Source organism: Triturus cristatus, chromosome 12 (assembly GCF_964204655.1).
Source record: "Triturus cristatus chromosome 12, aTriCri1.1, whole genome shotgun sequence".
Taxonomy (NCBI): domain Eukaryota; kingdom Metazoa; phylum Chordata; class Amphibia; order Caudata; family Salamandridae; genus Triturus; species Triturus cristatus.
Window position 1 is genome coordinate 516,305,203 of NC_140595.1, and position 18,339 is coordinate 516,323,541.

Consider the following 18,339-nt stretch of genomic DNA (forward strand, 5'->3'; position numbering starts at 1 on the left):
GCAGTGCTGGCAAGCTCCCTCCAGTTCGCATTTGTCGTTTGAGAGGCATCGTTGCGATCATAAAATAAACAACCAAGATTGCCATTGAAACAATGCTTTTAACATGCTACATTCCTGTGCCCGACCCAGCGTGATAGGGGGCATTTTGTAGCACTGCCAGTAGGACATTTTACTTTATTTATTTATTGTGCTCATAAAGTGTGTCAAACTGCGGAGAGAGAAAAATAGCGCAGAATTTGTTAGATTTCAGTAGTCATTATGTGACTTTACCACACCTTTCACTAGTGCAAACTTTTAGATTTCATGAATCTTGACTTCAATCTAGAATTTTGCATCCAATTAGTACCACACCTTTCACTAGTAAAAACTGTATTCGATTTCAGGAATCATGACTTGATTTTCGAAGTTTGCAATCCAAACACAGCCCTATCACTTCTAGTCTATACCAAAACTGGTCCTTCTAGAGGCCAAATGCATATCGGCATTTCATTAAAAAGGTGTAAAATGTTTTAGTGGTGATTCGTGTTAAAACATTTCTACAATGAATAATAATATTTATGTTTTCTTTAGAGCATAGAAAGAACAAGGTGTATCTGCCCTTCAGTCATGTCGATTTGTCCATGTGTGCTACGGCACCGAAACCCCCCGACGTCTCAAGAGGAAGTAACTTTGCATTGCAAGGTAAATATCAAAAACACTTAGAGAATGAACAGAGAGCAGAGTACAGCATTATGACTGCGCTCACAAACACACTCTGTGCCAACATGGGCGTCCACAGCAACTTCACATAGGTTTGCACCACTTTAGGTCTTATCTCACCATCCTATTGAAAATGAGACACCAAATACCCAATGCCCCTATAGAATCGTGAATGTATACATATCCGTCATTACCACTCCAGCCCCCATCCCTGTTTCTTGTCACAGCCCTTACAACTCTGGGGTGTGTCAAAGCACTTTATCTTCTAAAAACCAATGTAGGTGTTAGACCTGGCATCATTGGTGTGGTTTCTCCTGTTTTTTACCTCTACCTCCTCTATTTTTGACTGTGTGCTGGATTTCATTTTTGCTGGTTTAGGTGCTAAAGTGCAAGTGCTCCCCATGTAAAATATGATTGTGATTAATTCTCCATGATTGGCATATTTGATTTGCTGGTACGTCCCTAGAAAGTGTACTGAGTGTGTTCAGGGCCTGTAAATCTGATTGTGCCACTCACACAAGTAGCCTTTCAAATGGGTCTCAGAACTGCCACTGCAGTGTCTGTGTGTGCAGTGTTAAAACTGCCATGTTGACCTGGCAAGTGCACCCACTTGCCAGGTCCCAACCTTCCCTTTTATTACATATAAGTCACCCCTAAGGTAAGGCCAGGTAGCCCCATGGGCAGGGTCACTGAAGGTGAAAGGTAGAACATGTGCTGGTGTCTTGTACATGTACTGCCAATTTTGTTTTCCACAATTGAAAGACTACCTCTCCCATAGGTCATCTTTGGAGCTGCCTTGTACTATGTTGCAAGTGTAACTTTCAATTGGGAAGTGATAGAAATTTGTCGTTTATGTTTTCTGAACTCAGAATTTAAAGATACATCTTTCAGTGAAAGTGTTTTTTAAATTACAGGTTTAAAAAAGCCACTTTTAGAAAGTGGTACATTTTTTGTCTAACCATCCTGTGCCTCTGCCTGCCTGTGGAATCAACATCTGATTTTAGCTCACATGGGCTGGTTTGCACTTTCACTGAAGACAGTCACACACAGGGAGCTGAGATGTGTCCTGCATATTGTGATGGGCCTTCCTGAGCTAGAGCGGTAGGAGGAGTTGTTACTAACACCTGAATAGGCTATGGCTGACTTTTCTGATTCTGTATCCACCTCCTGTGGTGTCATTGGACCAAGGAGGACAGAGCTGGTTCTTGAGTGCAAGAGAAACTTTCTTTGAGGTATACTGACTTCAAAGGCCAAGAGGGGTATAAGCATTGGACCTAAAACCCCAGACTTTTAGAACACTTTTGCATCAAGAAGAACCTCTGCTGAGGAAAGGAGCTGAAGAGCTGTGAGTAGTACAGCCCCTTTTCTGTGTGTTGCTTTGCTGGGTTGGCCTAATGTTGCGGCTTCTGCTTTGGAAAGGACATAGACTGACCTTTGCTGTGCATCCTGCTTGAGAAGATTCTCCAAGGGCTTGATGTAGAGCTTGCCTCCTGTTCAGACATCTCAGGGACACAAACACTTCACCTACAGCATCCCTGAATTCCACTGCCTTGTGGTGCCAACTCCTGTTGTGGACCCTTGAAGGTTGTTTTGCTGCTCCTGTTGCTGAAAATCCATGCATCGCCCTTCCAGTACAGTTTTTCCTGCTGCAAGCTGCTGTGGGGTTGAAAAACACACACATCACCACGGTGCAGCCGGGAAAATCAATGCAGCACCTGTTTGTGACCTGAAGAACTGCTACAGCCCGATTCCCAAGCACTGAGTCTCTGAAGTCCGAGATGCCTACTCCGACTCCAGCTCAGGCCTTACTGTGTCCCTGGAAGCATCGACGCATCACCTGTCTGCTGCTGCAAAAATAGACACAGCACCTGGATCGCTGCTACATCGACCTGCAGCGCCTGAATTTTCACATGCATCACAACTGTGTGCCGAACTATTCATCAACAAAGCCACGCTGTAAGAAACCACAGCAAGGAACCAACACAACACCTCCCCTGCCTTCCCTGAGAGTAAGGAACCACGGCATCGCTGTGTTTCTGGCGCCTCACCTCCCCTACACTTGTTTTTTATCAGTAATTTTGACGCCTCCCAGGGACTTTGCCATAAAAGTGATGCATCATAAGTTTCTATGAACTGAACTCATTGAAATCTATTTCTTTTTTTTTTTATTTCAAATCGTTTTTATTCAAAAAGAAATAGAAAAATGACAAAGACATACAATAAATGACATATGAAATCTCAGTACAAAACAGACAGATAGTACCTGAGAACTGGCAAGTCTATATATGAGTCACACCCGTCACGGACATATATGGAGTCATAGTCCTATAAACATAGTAATAAAATCAGTAGGTCAGGACAGCAATTCAGACCCTCAAGTCCGAGTAACATGGACTAACTTATTTCAAATTAGATGCAATTAAATTAAATTAAATTAAATTAAGTTAAACTAAGATATGTCATGAAACCACGCTCAGCACACCAAGATACGATTGCGCTATTTTGAGTGAGCACCCTAACTGCCAATACCTTATTTCATGTGTGTTACCTTCCCGAATGCCTATACCGTAATCCTCCACGCCCTTTACTCCATAGCGTTATCAGCCATATTTCCGTATCCTCCATTCAGGGTGGGTCAAATGAGAATGAAGATCTATCTAGGGCTTTGCATAACCTCTTGTGGGGAACACGCCACGGAGAGGAGTGCAGAGCTGGATTATCAGCTCCTCTTAGAAACGAGAGCCATTCCTGCCAAATCCTGTAAGAGAACTCAGAGGCGCTTTTCCATTTACACAGTACTACCTTACAGGCTAGAGTAAGCAAGATATCTAACAACTGACGATCATTGTCATTATGAAGCTCCTGATCCAACACCCCCAATAGAACATAGACAAACTCTCTTTTAGACTTGACCTTGAAAATATGATCTATGCAATCAAACACTTTTCCCCAGAATGGTCCCAGCGCAGAGCAACCAAAGAACATATGGGCTAAGTCTCCTACCGCTGAATCACAGTTCCAACATAGGGGGCTATCCCTCAGATGGAGTTTATGGAGTTTTTCTGGCGTCCAGTATGTCCTATTGATGAGCATGTATTTGGTTTGGGCTAGAATCGGGGAGATCTTATTCGTTAGGGCAGCAGCATGTATCAAATCCCAGTCAAATACTAAGCCGGTAGAGTTGGGTTCAGATTCCCACTTGGATTCATGTTTCTTGTGTGCCTTCCTTGAAATCTATTTCTAATGATATCTTGATGTCTGTATGTTGAATTTCTGTTATTTGGGTTCTTGTTTTGATTAGATAAATATTTGCTATTTTTTTCTGAAATGGTGTGGAGTCTTTTTTGTGGTATTTTCACTGTGTTACTGTGTGTGCATGTAAGGACCACTGGGTATGTTCCACAGGAGCGTCAGGAACCTGAAGATTAGTCCTCAGTCTTCCCCTACGGCCTTCTGACTCTATCAGACTATAGACCTTATAGTATAGAGTAACGGATGACACGCCAGGGGAAAACAGGGAAACAAAACAAGGATAGACGGGGAGAGAGGCAGGTTGTGTTGTTGGACCTCGTCAGGGTCAAAGGCAGGAACACTCAGCTGTAAAATAAAAGACTATATTAATTCCTTCAATATCAAGTAACCTCAATGTGCGAACACTTTATGTTAGGTAAACCTACCACGGTTATGGTTCCCCATTCGGAGTATGAGAGGGTGGTGTATCTGTCTCACATGCTAGGGCTCCCTATGACGAGAAACAAGGTGGATAACTATCAATCTACTACGTGTCAGAGCCTAAACATAGAATGTGCAAGGCTCACCCCGTCTGCAATCAGGAGAACTGTGAGTGAGGCAGTATAGCATCTTCGTCGTTATAAATGCCTAAGGTGAGTGGTTTACTAAAGTGCCTAAAGGAAGGATATACATGAGTCAAGGCTTTCAGTAAGGATAACTATGTGCAATCCACAACCTATATCTATGACAGATAATGCAAGGCGTTATATCGCTCTTACCGTGTTTCCTAATGTGAAGAGCTGTTCCCTAAATATTGCACGATGGTCCACACCAGTTAACCCCACATTCAACACGTACAGAGGGAAAAATGCGGAAAACCAAAAATAAGAATACCTCTCTCGATCAAGGGGGAGGTACCTAGAACAATGTGCGAGTAACACTCAGGGAAAGTGAGGATATGAGTCGGTTACACTGGCATTGAAATGACTGCAGAGGCGCCTTAGCTGCAGGCACCACTTCTAGGAACAAAGGTATCAGCGCAGGTCTCATCGCAGGGGGAGTGCCCGCTAAATGGGACTATAAGAAACGTGACTGGACCCGGGAAGGAAAGCAGAGTCTTACTTGATTGCAGGATCTCAACCGGGTAAACCAAAACAAACCAAACGGATGACAGCGTCCACTGTCACCACTACTGCAAATGCGGCAACGCCGCGCCAGACAAGGAGCAAGGATCCCGACAGCACTCGTCCACGACGATGCGAACTTCACCGGAAACAGGAAACCATGCGAAACGGAAGTCAGGCAAATGCTAATGGGATGGAAATGGGGCTAGGTGCAAGAACGCTAAGCGGCGTTTACACGCGCCTACGCTCCTTAAATACTATACATGTCTCGGGGGCAGGACCGCGGGGCATGACAGTGCACAAATGCTTTTCACACTGCCTCTGTAGTTTAGCCTGACTGCTCTTGAGCAAGCTACCAGAGGATGAGCTCAGGCACATTTAGTTGTGTACTTTACTTATCCTGACTAGAAGGAAGGGTCCCTACTTGGACAGGCTGCAAACCACCGCCAACTAGAGACCCCCATTTCTAACAATAGGCATGCACATTTTGTTAAAAAGGCAGCCGTAGAAGGTCCTACAAAAATCACCACTTCCTCTCAAAAACCTCTGTTTGACTCATGGCTATGGCCCGGCTGCATTGAGGTGCTGTACGCATCTTTCAATTATCACTTTAGTTTGCCTGCCTTTTACAGTAAGGGCTTGCATACATGTACTCCTTGATATCACTGCTCCAGGCGGCACACACCTGTTTTGTTTGGAATTCTGAAAAGGGATGAGCCTTTGAGGCTGGATTTTGCTTTCCTTTTTTTTCCTTCTGGCTCCTGCAGCGCCATTTGAATTCAAATTGAGATACTCTGTAGGCATTTCCAAAGACATAATGTCTACTTCAGAGGATGGAGAGAAGGAAAGCCTTCTCCCCAAATGTCTGTGGCTCCCTCCATAAGCAAATGCAGGTAGTAAGGGAGCCAGCATGTCAATCCAGCTTTAGGGCTCAGTTTTTACTCATCTTTGCTTAAATAGGACTATGTAGCTACCAGACATAAGAGGATGAATATACCTGCTCATCCATCATCATTGGAACCCGTTTCATCCATATTGATTTCGCTAAGGTTTATTCATCAGGAAAGGGACTTAAGGATGAAGAAAACCTCTGATCCATTTGGTATATGGCCCTGTGTTCAAAATCCCTTTTTCCTCCCTTGGTCATGGATTGGAGGCTCATTCTTGGGGACATTTTGTAATGAAGTGAATTCTACCTCATAAAAAACCTGAGTTTTTTTCTGCTGTTTATTAACTGTTGTTTTAGGAGCCTCTGCTGTGGTTTGGGACCACAAAAAGGGGAGCCACCCACTGTAAGCTTTTTGTCAAAATGCATTTGAGCTGTAATCTCCAGTGATCATATCTGACAATATGGTCTACTGCTGCAAACTTGGATTAAGAAGCTGTGTACATGTTACGCATAAACATGTACACAGACGTGTGCAAGTTCACAAAGAAAATGTTGTCGGCCTCAGCTTGTATTTGTTTACGGGTTGCACTGTCTCAGAATGGTTCCAGTCTAAATGGTTTCCTGTTTGCTAAGACGTATAATGCAATTGGGAATCCAAAAAGAAATTCCGCATTTCTTTTTTTTTTCTGAAGTTCGATCTACGGGGGCCTTTTCATACACTACATTTTTTAAAACCAACTGCTGGAACAACTTGAATTGTTTTTAAACTCCTGCCACTGCCATTGTTTTAGTTTTACTAATTGAGAAGTACTGGGCACTTTACCTACTTAATTCTCTCGCGGTGGCATGGTGACTGCTCAACATAGAAGGAATCGGGGGCAGGATACCGGCAGCCATCTTTGGGGGTTAGCGGTCTAGACTTTTCCCACCGCAACATACAAATTGACATGCTGACGCGACCGCGCAGCGGACGCGCGCAGCAGGTGCGCCTAAGGCAAGCCCGTCTGCGCCCGTCCGCGCTCGGACCCGGCTCAGGGCCTGTCCCCCTGGCCCTTTCACGTCAGAAATGATGACTTAATCCAGAGAGCATCTCTTAGGGCTGGATCCTGAAGGGGGCAATGCACGCTGCCCAAGGATCGCACCCAATTCATTTTTGGAAGCGCAGGCGGATCCATGTCCGAAGTGTCACCTGGGCCTTCCTGGCATTGTGAACATGCCATCAGGTCTCGGGCTAGTATAACGGGGGATAGGATCAGTCAAGATGACCAGGAACCCCTCAAATGCCTTCTTCTTAACTCTCGGTCTTTGATTAAGCACAGTGTGGAATGTGCTTTGTTTATTGAAAAGTATAACATCAAGCTGGCTTTTATTACTGAGTCCTGGTCCAACGAAACATCAGGACCTGACCTCGTCAAAGCCACTCCACCCGGTTTCTTTTGTTACACACTTGATAGACCTATCAATAGGGGTGGTGGGTTGGCAGTCATTTATCACAACACCCTAGAGCCCTCCTTCGTCAAAGCCTCCAATCAAGCATGTGAGGCATTGTCAATCAGTGTTAGAATATCTGATCATGATACACTCAAAGCTGTCCTCCTCTATTGCCCTCCGGGCCCAAGAGGTGTGTTTTTAGAATCCATTGGAACGCTACTTGAGGAGGGGATGTGTGCCAAATCCTTTATGGTAATGGGGGATTTTAATTTTCATTTTGAAGATCTCACTGACCCTGACAATATAAGACTGCAGCAAGTGTTTAGCTGGGGGGACCTCAAGCAGCTGGTGGAAGACCCTACCCACACTGCAGTACATACACTAGACGGAATTCTTTCAAACAACCCCAACCTCTTATAGATGGAAGCACTGCCACTCTCTTGCACTGATCATGAAGCAATTCTATTCAAATTCAACCAGGCAAAACAACATCAGTATAAACCTACTACTAAGGCCATGACAACTACAAGGGCCTGGAAAAATATCAGCAACCTAGAGCTAGGAAGTCTCCTGAAAATCACAGCTCACCCCCTGCCATCCAATGTGGAGGATGTACACGGAATGGGTAGATTCCGCCTGCAGGAAATAGGTGCCGGTCAAACGATGCATTCCCAAGCGGGCATTTCCATCCGCTCCTTGGTATTCAAAAAATCTAAAGATACAGGAAACTTGATTGCAAGCAGTTAGAGCGAGCGTGGAGGAGAGGCTACAATAACACCCATAAAGAGGCTTATAAAGCAAGTCTTATACTTTATAAAAAACTACTTCTCAACACCAAAAAGTCATACTTTGGGGAACAAATCAGGAAAGCCATGTCCTCGTCTAAAGAACTTTTCAAAACTATTACTAAACTACTCGCAAAGAGCTTCTGTCGACTTAGAGCACGCCCGGAGCAGTCTGTGCTACAGGAGTAGCACCACAAAGACCAACCAGCACCGCTGCCTGGCTAGGAAGACCCAGCACACCGCGTCGCCGCAGAGGAGGGAGAGGCGCTGGCCCCGGGACTGCGAGGACCAGCACACAACAGCTCCAGCTGGTCCTCTTCCCGTGCGAGCCGCGCCCCCTCCAAGTGCCACGCCCCTATTACCAATCACAGCGTAAAGGTGGCCCCCGTGACGCGCATCGCGGGACGCGTGCGGGGCGTAGTCCGGGGCGAAGACCGGGCAAAGAGCGGGCCGTTTGAGGCCGTTCGAGAACGTGAGAGTCCGGTCCGGCCCACCCCCCCAAGTTCAACACAAAGGACATCCAATACACAGGTATTTACCACTGCTTTCGTCCTGTCTTAATAGCTAACCGTTGCCGTACAAAATTCCCCTTGGAATCATTTCCAGGAAAATGAACACGAGATCAAATAAGCATAAAAAACTCAAAAAAAATGGGATAGGCGAAAAATTGCTAGGCCCAATGGATGACTTTCTTGCAAAGGCTAATACTTTTATTGACCAAAGTTTAAGCCTAATTGAGGGGAGGGTTTCAACTGAACTTGCAATAGCACGCCGATCCTCAATGGGAATATTAGCATCCGCAAGATCCCCACCCGTACAGCCATTGCCATCTCAAAGGGATACAGTTATAAGCAGACCCAGCCTCCCAAATAACGTAGACCTCTCAGCTTCCCAACTTAGTATAACCTCCATTGAAAGCGACCTAGAAAAAACTCCAAATATTTTTCTAGATACAACCTCTGAAGAACTGAGACAAAAGAGAGGAAGACGGGAGGGGGCTGTAAAGAAAAGGAATGTTAGGAAAACACGAAATCACTCTGAGAACACCATATCAACCGAGAACCCAGTACTGGTTGGTGTTGCAGACTCATCTGTACTGCCTCCACACTCTGTCCTTCCAAAAAATAACGTGATTGAATTACATCAGCTATCATCTGCTCCTCAAGATACCGACACCTCAGATAACCTAAACCTTCAACAACTAGGCAAAGATAGAGAACTATCACGATTAATTAAAGAATTTGCTTCCCTCCTAAATTCCCAAATTCGCCCTCTAGAAACTAGACTCATCAACATCGAGAGACAGCTAACAAAAATCTCAGCGTCCATTAAATCTTTACCCTCTCAAGCCCTCACAAAACCTACCCCAAACCCCACGCTTACTCTCCCTACTTCGAAGCAATTTGCAACCGTGTCGCTCTCACGCACAAAAAAACAGCCTTCCCTAAAATCCTCGACAGTACCAAACACTCTCACCGCACAAAACCAAACTCCTAATCCCCAGATCATTCCCTCACAACCCAACCCCCTACTTACTCCACTAGAAATTACCCCAATCACTGCCATTTCAGTTCCTAAAAACCTAGTTGCAATAAACACGCATCCACCGAAAACAAAAGGACCCCTGAAAGGGACCACTGAGCAAAGACCTCCCCTAAACATGCCACCTGAGGCGTGCCCTTATGTGGCAGTCTTGACGGGGGTCCCGGAACTTACATTAGAGGGGACGGAACCAAACTGGTCATTGAAGAATAAAGTTCGGTACTGGCTGAACACAAACCGACCGGTTCCGCCACCCTGCATAACTAGAATAGTTTCGGTCAGCAGGACCCCGTGGGTAGGTCATACGGAAAAAACTATGCGGGGAGATTGCGTCGTAATTACCTTTGAGGACCCCACTATCGCTGAGTATATCTGCTCCTGGGAACAAAACAACGTCACAGGGGGGATTGCCACTAGACCACTGTCATATTTTTACCCAAAAAGATTCAGTAACAATAACATCGCATACGATACTGATAACTTTTGGCGGAAACCTACTCCACAACCGTGGGAGTTAGATGTGGCTGGCTTAAAACCACCGCTACGACACAGTGACTCCTATAATCCTTGGCGCCCTGCAAATCAGAACTACCAGCAAAGAGAACTTCCATGGCAGACCATGGGCCCACAAAATAGATGTAGAAAACGCGAGCAATGGGACCGACCATCTTACCAACCATATGAAGTCAATCATAGAGAAACCATCAAAGGGCCAAATTGGTTAGGCATACCGACTATGAATAGGTTCAGCGGCCTGGAAATGGTCGATTGACTAACAAGTAAATCCCCGGAGCCTGTACAGACCACCTTGGCTCCATCTATCCCTATTCCACCCGCTGCACAAATAAAAACTACAGCTGTAGACCATACTTACTTACATCTGTCCGTGATCTTTTGGAACGTGGCAGGTCTTCGAAACAAAATAGTAGATGGTTCTGTAGCCGACTTCTTGAAGGAGGCTCAAATCATCTGTCTACAAGAAACCTGGTCAACGACGCCCCTACACCTTGAGGGATATAGAACATTTACATCTCCTGCTCTCCCTAGTACCTCAGGTAGACCAAAAGGGGGATTAGCTATCTACCTGGCAAACACAATCTCCGATATGAAGATAATTAAGGTAGATCTCCTGCCCTATTTCCAAATTCTTACACTCAAATTAGGGAAAAAACTTGCCATCACATTAATTAACACCTATAATAACTTAGCGGATGAGACTTTCCTGAATGTTCTTTCCCTAATACAAGTAAATATAAATGAACATAGCCGCCCTAACCGAATAATCGAAAACGCCAACATAATTTGGGGTGGAGATTTCAACCTTCATCCCTGCCCCCAAAACGACATCTGTGGAATGGTGGACGAATTTGAGAATCCTTTAGTCCACTTTACCCATTCTACTGTGGGCCTAGCCATGAACAAATTACTTGCCGATCTGGATCTGTTAATTGTAAACCCCATCCAAAAACCAAATGACAGACTAGAATTTACCTACAGAGGAAGGGGCCATAAGACCACTGTTGACTATATAATGATTACAGAAGGTCTTAAAGATAAAATTTCCAACTTTAAAATCCTGGAAAATAACTTGAGTGATCATTCTGCCCTACAAGTAAGCCTTCAAACAGAACATCCAAGAACATACACGGCAACCATAGCAAAAACTTTAGCACAAAACAGGATTGAATTGGGGAAAAACAATGGATACACCATAAAATGGGAAAAACTGGACCCCAACATTCTTACTAAGCATCTAGTAGACTCTACCTATGATAACATCTTGATCTGTCTCGACCCCCACGCAGAGCCGAATCAAATTGTGAAAAATTACAAGAAAATAATAGAACAAGTCAGAAGTCTTTTAACTACAACCCCAAAACAAAATAATCTAAGCTCCATAGGCTGGTTCAACCAAGATTGCACTAAGGCACATTCCAAGCTGAAAAAAGCTCTCGGAAATCCAAGTAGAGATAAAACAAATATTCAATCTCTTCGACGAGAGTATAATATCGCCAGAGCCACAAGGAAAAAAGAACTGAAAGAATCTCTGTGGAAGGCCTTGCACGAAAGTGCACTCCAGAAAAATAGTCAGGTATTCTGGAAAATAGTTAAAACTCCTCTATTAACGGACAATACTGGCCCAAAAATAGATGTGGCCATCGATGAGGATACGTGGGTGAATCATTTTTCAAAAATCTTTAGACTAACAGCCACGACCGAAGAGCATCACCCCAATATCAATCCAGTAACTTACCCAATCCTACTGGAGATTGACCTGCAGGATGTCAATACGGCGCTAACATCAAGTAAGAGTGGGAAAGCTCCAGGTCCCGACGGGGTCCCAGTTGATCTATTTAAACATCTCCCAGACCTATGGGTTCCAATACTCACTAGAGTCTGCCTAGCAACTATGAAGCTCGGGCTGTTAGAATCCTGGTCATCCTCAATCATGGTCCCAATCTTTAAGAAGGGGGACCGACAAGACACTAAATGCTACAGACCAATTTCGCTCCTCGACTCCCTGGGCAAACTTGTTGGTAGAGTCCTCCTCGAAAAGTTACTGCAATGGGTAGAAGACAAAAGCATCCTATCAGACTTGCAGTTTGGATTCAGGGAGGGATTTGGAACTGTCGAACAGGCATTAAACTTAAGTCTGCTAATTTCAAAATATATCCATGCAAAACCTGGCACTATTTACATGGTGTATGTAGATTTGTCTTCTGCATTTGACTGCGTTTCTCATGCAAGACTCTGGTCACTGTTGAACGCAATGGGGGTAGATCCCCCTCTTTTGGACTTCCTGAGAGAGCTATACAGCGAAGCCACGGCGAGAGTAAGGTACGGGATAAAAGGAGAACTGACGTCGCCATTCAGGGTAGAGCGGGGAGTGAGGCAAGGTTGCGTCCTAGCCCCCTTCCTCTTCTCTTTGTACACCAATGGCCTAGAAAAGGCTATGTTGAGAGGAGGGAGAGACCTCCCAAGAGCAAACGGTCGTTTGATCCCCGCTCTCCTTTATGCGGACGACGCAGTCATCCTAGCCCGCACCCCCATTGAACTGCAGAAATCTCTATCTAAATACGCAGATTTCATGGGCGCTCTGGACCTCCATATAAACATAAAAAAAACCTATGTTATGGTAGCCGGTGGATCAAGAAAGACATCCAAGTCCATTTTTCTGAAACAACAAAAAATTGAAATGACCTCACAGTATCCCTACCTAGGCATTATGATCGATGATGCCCTGAACTGGAAAGCGGCAGTCGAGAATAGGAGACAACTCTTCAGACGAGCCATCATGGCACTAATGAAATTCTCCAAGAAACTTGGCAAAAAACCAGCAGCAGAGCTACTACAGATGTATGCCGCGAAATGCCAAGCCATCGCCTTATATGGTGCAGGGATATGGGGCCACACATCTACCGACTCGATTCAAAAAGAGGAGAATTTCTTCATGAGGTTCCTTTTATCAACCCCAAGAGGCACTTCCACCTATGCCTCACATCTAGAACTAGGAATCACGTATATTGAAGATCTAATAAAAATCCAACCTCTTTTGCTTTGGAGGCGAGTATGGACCTCTGAAAAAAATACCTTGACTAAAACCATCCTTCGCGACATCATGGGTCTGGACCACGCCTATAAAATATCCTGGCTTTCCTATGTAAGGCATCTCTTCTCTGACCTGGGCCTAGAAAAATATTACCATATGCCAGAAGAATTGAAGGAAATTTCTAAAAAGGAACTGAAATTAGTCGCCTTAAGCCACCTGGAATCCCTTAGACTGACATCACTGAGTGCGAAAAAATCGGTCATCCATGCAATTATGACACAGCAGACGCAGAATATCCAGCAATATTTGACACTGGAGCTAACAACCTACGAAAAAATGCTCCTAACAAGGTTCAGAATGAACCTCTTTTTTAGACTAGTGTCATTCCCTGAAAAAAATAACTGGAAAACGCAGATGGAACCGTGTCCATGTGATGATCGCTCACAACAGTCCACCATCCACACAGTATTGTTCTGTAAGTTCTTCTATACCCATCGTAAAGTCTGGCTAATCCCTTTATTGAAAAGATGGGGCCACAGACAATGTCGACCAGCCATGCTGGCTCTTCAAACTTTGGATTCTGAACGAACAGTATACCATGTACTCAATTTTCTAAAGTGCACTATGAGGCACAGAAATAATCTGTAACATAGTGAATTTAAATTCTGTATCACTTAATTTATGCACATTTTCTCTTTTTAACTATGTATTTAATTACATTCTTAAGCAAATTTTATTACGAATATGTGTATGTTATGATATCTTTCATGGTTTTACTCTGTTATAAACCGAATAAAGATTACTATATATATATTACTAAACTAACGAGCTCTATTAGCCCCAAGACAGATAGTAGCCCAGAACTCTGAGAAACTCTGGCCTCCTTTTTCTTGCAAAAGGTGGAAATGATCTTTTCCTCCTTTATGCATCAGCCAATTGATGTCAATAAGGCCTCAGCGATAGGGTTGCTTAAGGACAGTAGACTTATTCCCACATTAGACTGTTTCATGTCACTGAACTTACAAGGGGCCACTAAGTTACTGATGGAAATTCGATCTGGTTCCCTCCGGGACCCATGTCCTGTATCTGTGATTAAACAGGTTCCAAACATTATTGGGGCAACCCTTACCCCACTGTTTAACACCATTTTTTAATCGGGCCATATCCCCAAATCTTGGAAAATAGCATTGATCCTTCCGTTACTAAAAAAATCTAACTTGGTTCCAAAAGACCCAAACAATTATAGACCTATTTTGCGTCTCCCTTTCCCGGCAAACATGATTGAGAAGGCCATGAATGGCCAACTCAGTACGTTTCTTCAAACTAACTCTCTGTTGGACCCTACACAGTTTGGCTTCCGTGCTCAACATAGCACGGAGCTGGCTCTGATTAAATCCACAGAGGAGATTAGAGAGGCCTTGGATCAGGGAGGCACCGCGATATTGATCATGCTGGTTCTCTCGGCCGCTTTCAACGGTCCATCATGATGTTCTGATGGACCATTTATCTGAAAGAGGGGTCCAAGGCAAGGCCTGGGATCTTTTGAGATCTTTACTTACTGACAGGACACAAACGTGGACCTGGGTAAAGACAGATCTAAGCCATTCTCTCTCCCCTGTGGAGTGCCGCAGGGGTCATCTCTTAGTCCCACATTATTTAATGTGTATGTGTCACCACTGGCAGCCCTGATTAGATCCTTTGGGTTCAAATTGACTTCGTATGCGGATGACACGCAAATTGTGCTGTCTCTTCAGGACGGTAAAGAAGTGGAGACGGGCTCTAAATACCATGACTGCATGAAAGCTATCGCAGGCTGGATGTCATCAAACTGCCTTAAACTCAATGCAGGAAAAACAGAGGTGATCATATTTGGGAACATCACTAACCTCTTGGCGCCGGAGTGGTGGCCAATTGTAATGGTCACACTTCCGGCCCATGCTGAGAAGGCTAAGAACTTCGGGTGATCGTTGATTCTAAACAATCCTTTGGTGACCAGATTAGCAGGGTAGTCTCAACCAGCTTTTATATTCTCAGAATCCTGAAGAAAATTAAATTCCTCCTTCCCGAAGATAGCCTGAAGATAGCAGTCACAGCGCTCATTCTGTCACGACTGGATTACTGCAACAGTCTCTACTTGAACATCCAAAAGAGACACCTGAACAGACTCCAGATCATACAGAATGCAGCAGCCAGGCTGCTAACGAGCACACCTAGGTTTGTCTCGGTGAGGAAGGGACTTGGAGATCTTCACTGGCTCCCAGTAAAACAACATGCACAATTTAAGGCCCTCTGCACGTTTTTTAAGGCCCTAATGGGCATTGGATCTGCTTTCCTAAGACAATGTATACAATGGTACGTTCCTGGAAGAGGCAAAACAAGTGATCATTCCTCGTATCAAAAAAGCCAGTTGGGGAGGCAGGAGTTTTTTCTATTGTGCTACAAAGGCTTGGAACAGCTTGCCTCTGCACCTCAGAAATTCAACCGAGCTCCTCCCCTTCAGGAAGGGATTGAAAACCTGGCTTTTCACATGAACAGCCTCCTCATGATCTATATCAAGGTAGGCAGTGCCCAGTGCCGGGGCACCCTAGGGTAACAGAGCGCTTTAGAAGTTTTATTAACATTAACATTAGTATATTGTAGTATTACGAGTACAACAAACAAACTACAAGATGCTATTCACAAAGCTACATGCAGAGTTTATGCATCCGCTTTTACTATATTTTTCTGTGCTGAGATCTCTTCTCCAACTGCGGTGTCTCTGCAAACATAAGTTTACGTTATAGTAGTAAATGTTGGAGGTACAGGAAGGAGTGGCTGGAAAATGGGAAATACTTACTATTAAAGCCAAGTGTTTTAGGTAGGAATAAGGAGGGGTTAAAGGAGGGTCAAAATGGAGTTTAAGGAAGAACATGAATCCACCCACAAAAAATAGATCCATTGCTATTCACAAAATGCACTAACTACAGCAAAAAAGGGCCCCAAAATTCTAGTAAATTACTCCAGCTCAGAGCAGAAGTCAGTCCTGCACCACACTGGCAGTGCAACACTCTCCCATAGAAAATAACAGGGTTCTGGACCTGAAATAACATAAGATAAAACACCATAAGAAATTTAAATACATTAAAATAGTTAAGAATAAAAATAATTATAATTTAATTGTAAAATATATTTAAAATAATTCTTTTTATTTCTAAAATATTTCAATAAGCTTTTTGCATTTAAAAATTAATGTAACAATACATTTTATTAACTTGTAATTAAATTAGTTCTACTTAATTCTGTGCATCACTTTTAATAAATATATATGCATAATAAAAATATGTTGCTTACTTTAGGTGGGAATTTATTTTTTCATGTAAACTTCTGGAAAATAATTCCAATTTAATTTAATGCGCTACAATTACGTTAAATAAATATTTATTTAAAAATGTAGTTAATAGTTTGCTTCAGTTTTGCATTTAAAAGAATCATATAAAATTAAAGTACATTAATATTTAGCGTAAAAATATTTGTATTAACTTTTTCAAAGTTTAATTAACTTTTTTACTTTTCCCTATACTTTACCAAAGGGAGACTCAGCAGTTAGGGAAGAGGGCTTCATTTAGTAAAGTACAGAGAAAAGTTTTTTTTACTTTACCATAGGGAGATCTTCACAGTCAGGACAGAGATCGCCATATGTTAAACTATAGAGAAAATGTCCCAATACATACACTACTAATATACCTTGTGAAAGTCACTGTGTAACCATCTCTCTATGGTTGGTGGAACCTCTGTGGTTTCCTAGAGCTGAAAGCTAATAAAATAGTAAAGTAAATGCATTAAATAACCTGAACAATACCAGGTATCCCAATATAGATAACAAAGCTCAGTTCAGTGGATTTTAAATATGTCTATGATTTGAAGGATTCTCAGTGTAGCATGTTCATCAGCTATACCAAACTTACTTCTAATTAGTTCTGTGCTTTCACTCCAGATAATATACATTTATTTTCCCACAACTAGCATTACCTTAATGCCAAACTGGCTCATAAGTAGTATAAACAAAGTCTGTATTTGTTGAGGACTACTCTTGTTCCTATTGTGAATTAAAAAGTGAAGTAGAGTTTGTAATCCTTGGAAGGAAGACTCCAGTACTAGTGGGAAAATCAAAATCTAAATCCGGGATCTTATATGTTATCCAGAAAGTCATTGCTAACTCTAGAGAAAGTGCAAGTAGTTCCATTCTCTTGGCAACAAGGTTCTGACTGCACCAACCAAGTCTCATTAGTGCCTAGCGACGGATGCTATGAAACAAGAGGAACGTATGCTCTATGGCTCCAACATGGCTACCATTATCACCAGTCTGAGTCACACGACACCTCTGGGACGTAGTTTGCCGTGACTCTGCTTGTGTATTTCGTGCAGAGAAGATGTCATAGCCCCAAAGTCTCACACCAAGTGGCATCCACATCCTACACAGCACCAATCTCCTCTGCCGTGGAAGACCTGAGAACTTATGAAGTTACCAGGGGTACGCCTCCATGCCCACCCAACATAAACAGGTGAGTGTGGGTCACATTTTGCTTTATTGTTGGAGTCCCGCTGCAATTGATGTGATTACTGGAATTTTTTTTCATCTGCGTGAGATGGAAGAGTAGGCATGGGACATCTCAAATTCCTCACTCAATGCAATAATGCAGTTGTTTCATGTGTTTTATAATCATACCTATCTGCACATATGTGTCCTCCCTTGTGCTAGTGTGTTTTCTCTCTGTGGTCTCATCTGGAAGTTAAAAGAATTTGGAGGACAAGAGTAGAGAGTCTGAAAGACAGAGGATTTGACTTTAGTGTTCCAGCATTGCTCCCTATGTCAGGATAGAGACCTTTTAATGCCCAGTTGGGAGAAAGTTAGGATTCAGTCTTGTAAAAAATCAGTTTCATATTTTGGAATGTCTGTGTGTTTTTTGTGTATGCTGCTGGGTTGCTGAGTCATGAGTCAGGCAATTCCAAATTCAGGAACAGTGGTAAAATCCACCATTTGGGCCAACATGTATATCTTACTCAAAGACATGCCCCTTTCAGAAGCAAGGACAGCACATTTACTCCATT

At 43.4% G+C, this 18,339-nt stretch overlaps 1 protein-coding gene across 2 annotated transcripts in view; it reads left to right on the plus strand.

Moving 5' to 3' along the window:
• Positions 1–18,339, plus strand: part of C12H16orf78 (chromosome 12 C16orf78 homolog) — a 293,236-nt gene that overhangs the window by 218,920 nt on the left and 55,977 nt on the right. For both annotated transcript variants that reach the window (XM_085637524.1, XM_085637525.1), the window contains one exon: positions 571–681. In XM_085637524.1, the coding sequence (XP_085493650.1) occupies positions 571–681 (111 nt within the window). The remainder of the gene's footprint in view (positions 1–570; positions 682–18,339) is intronic.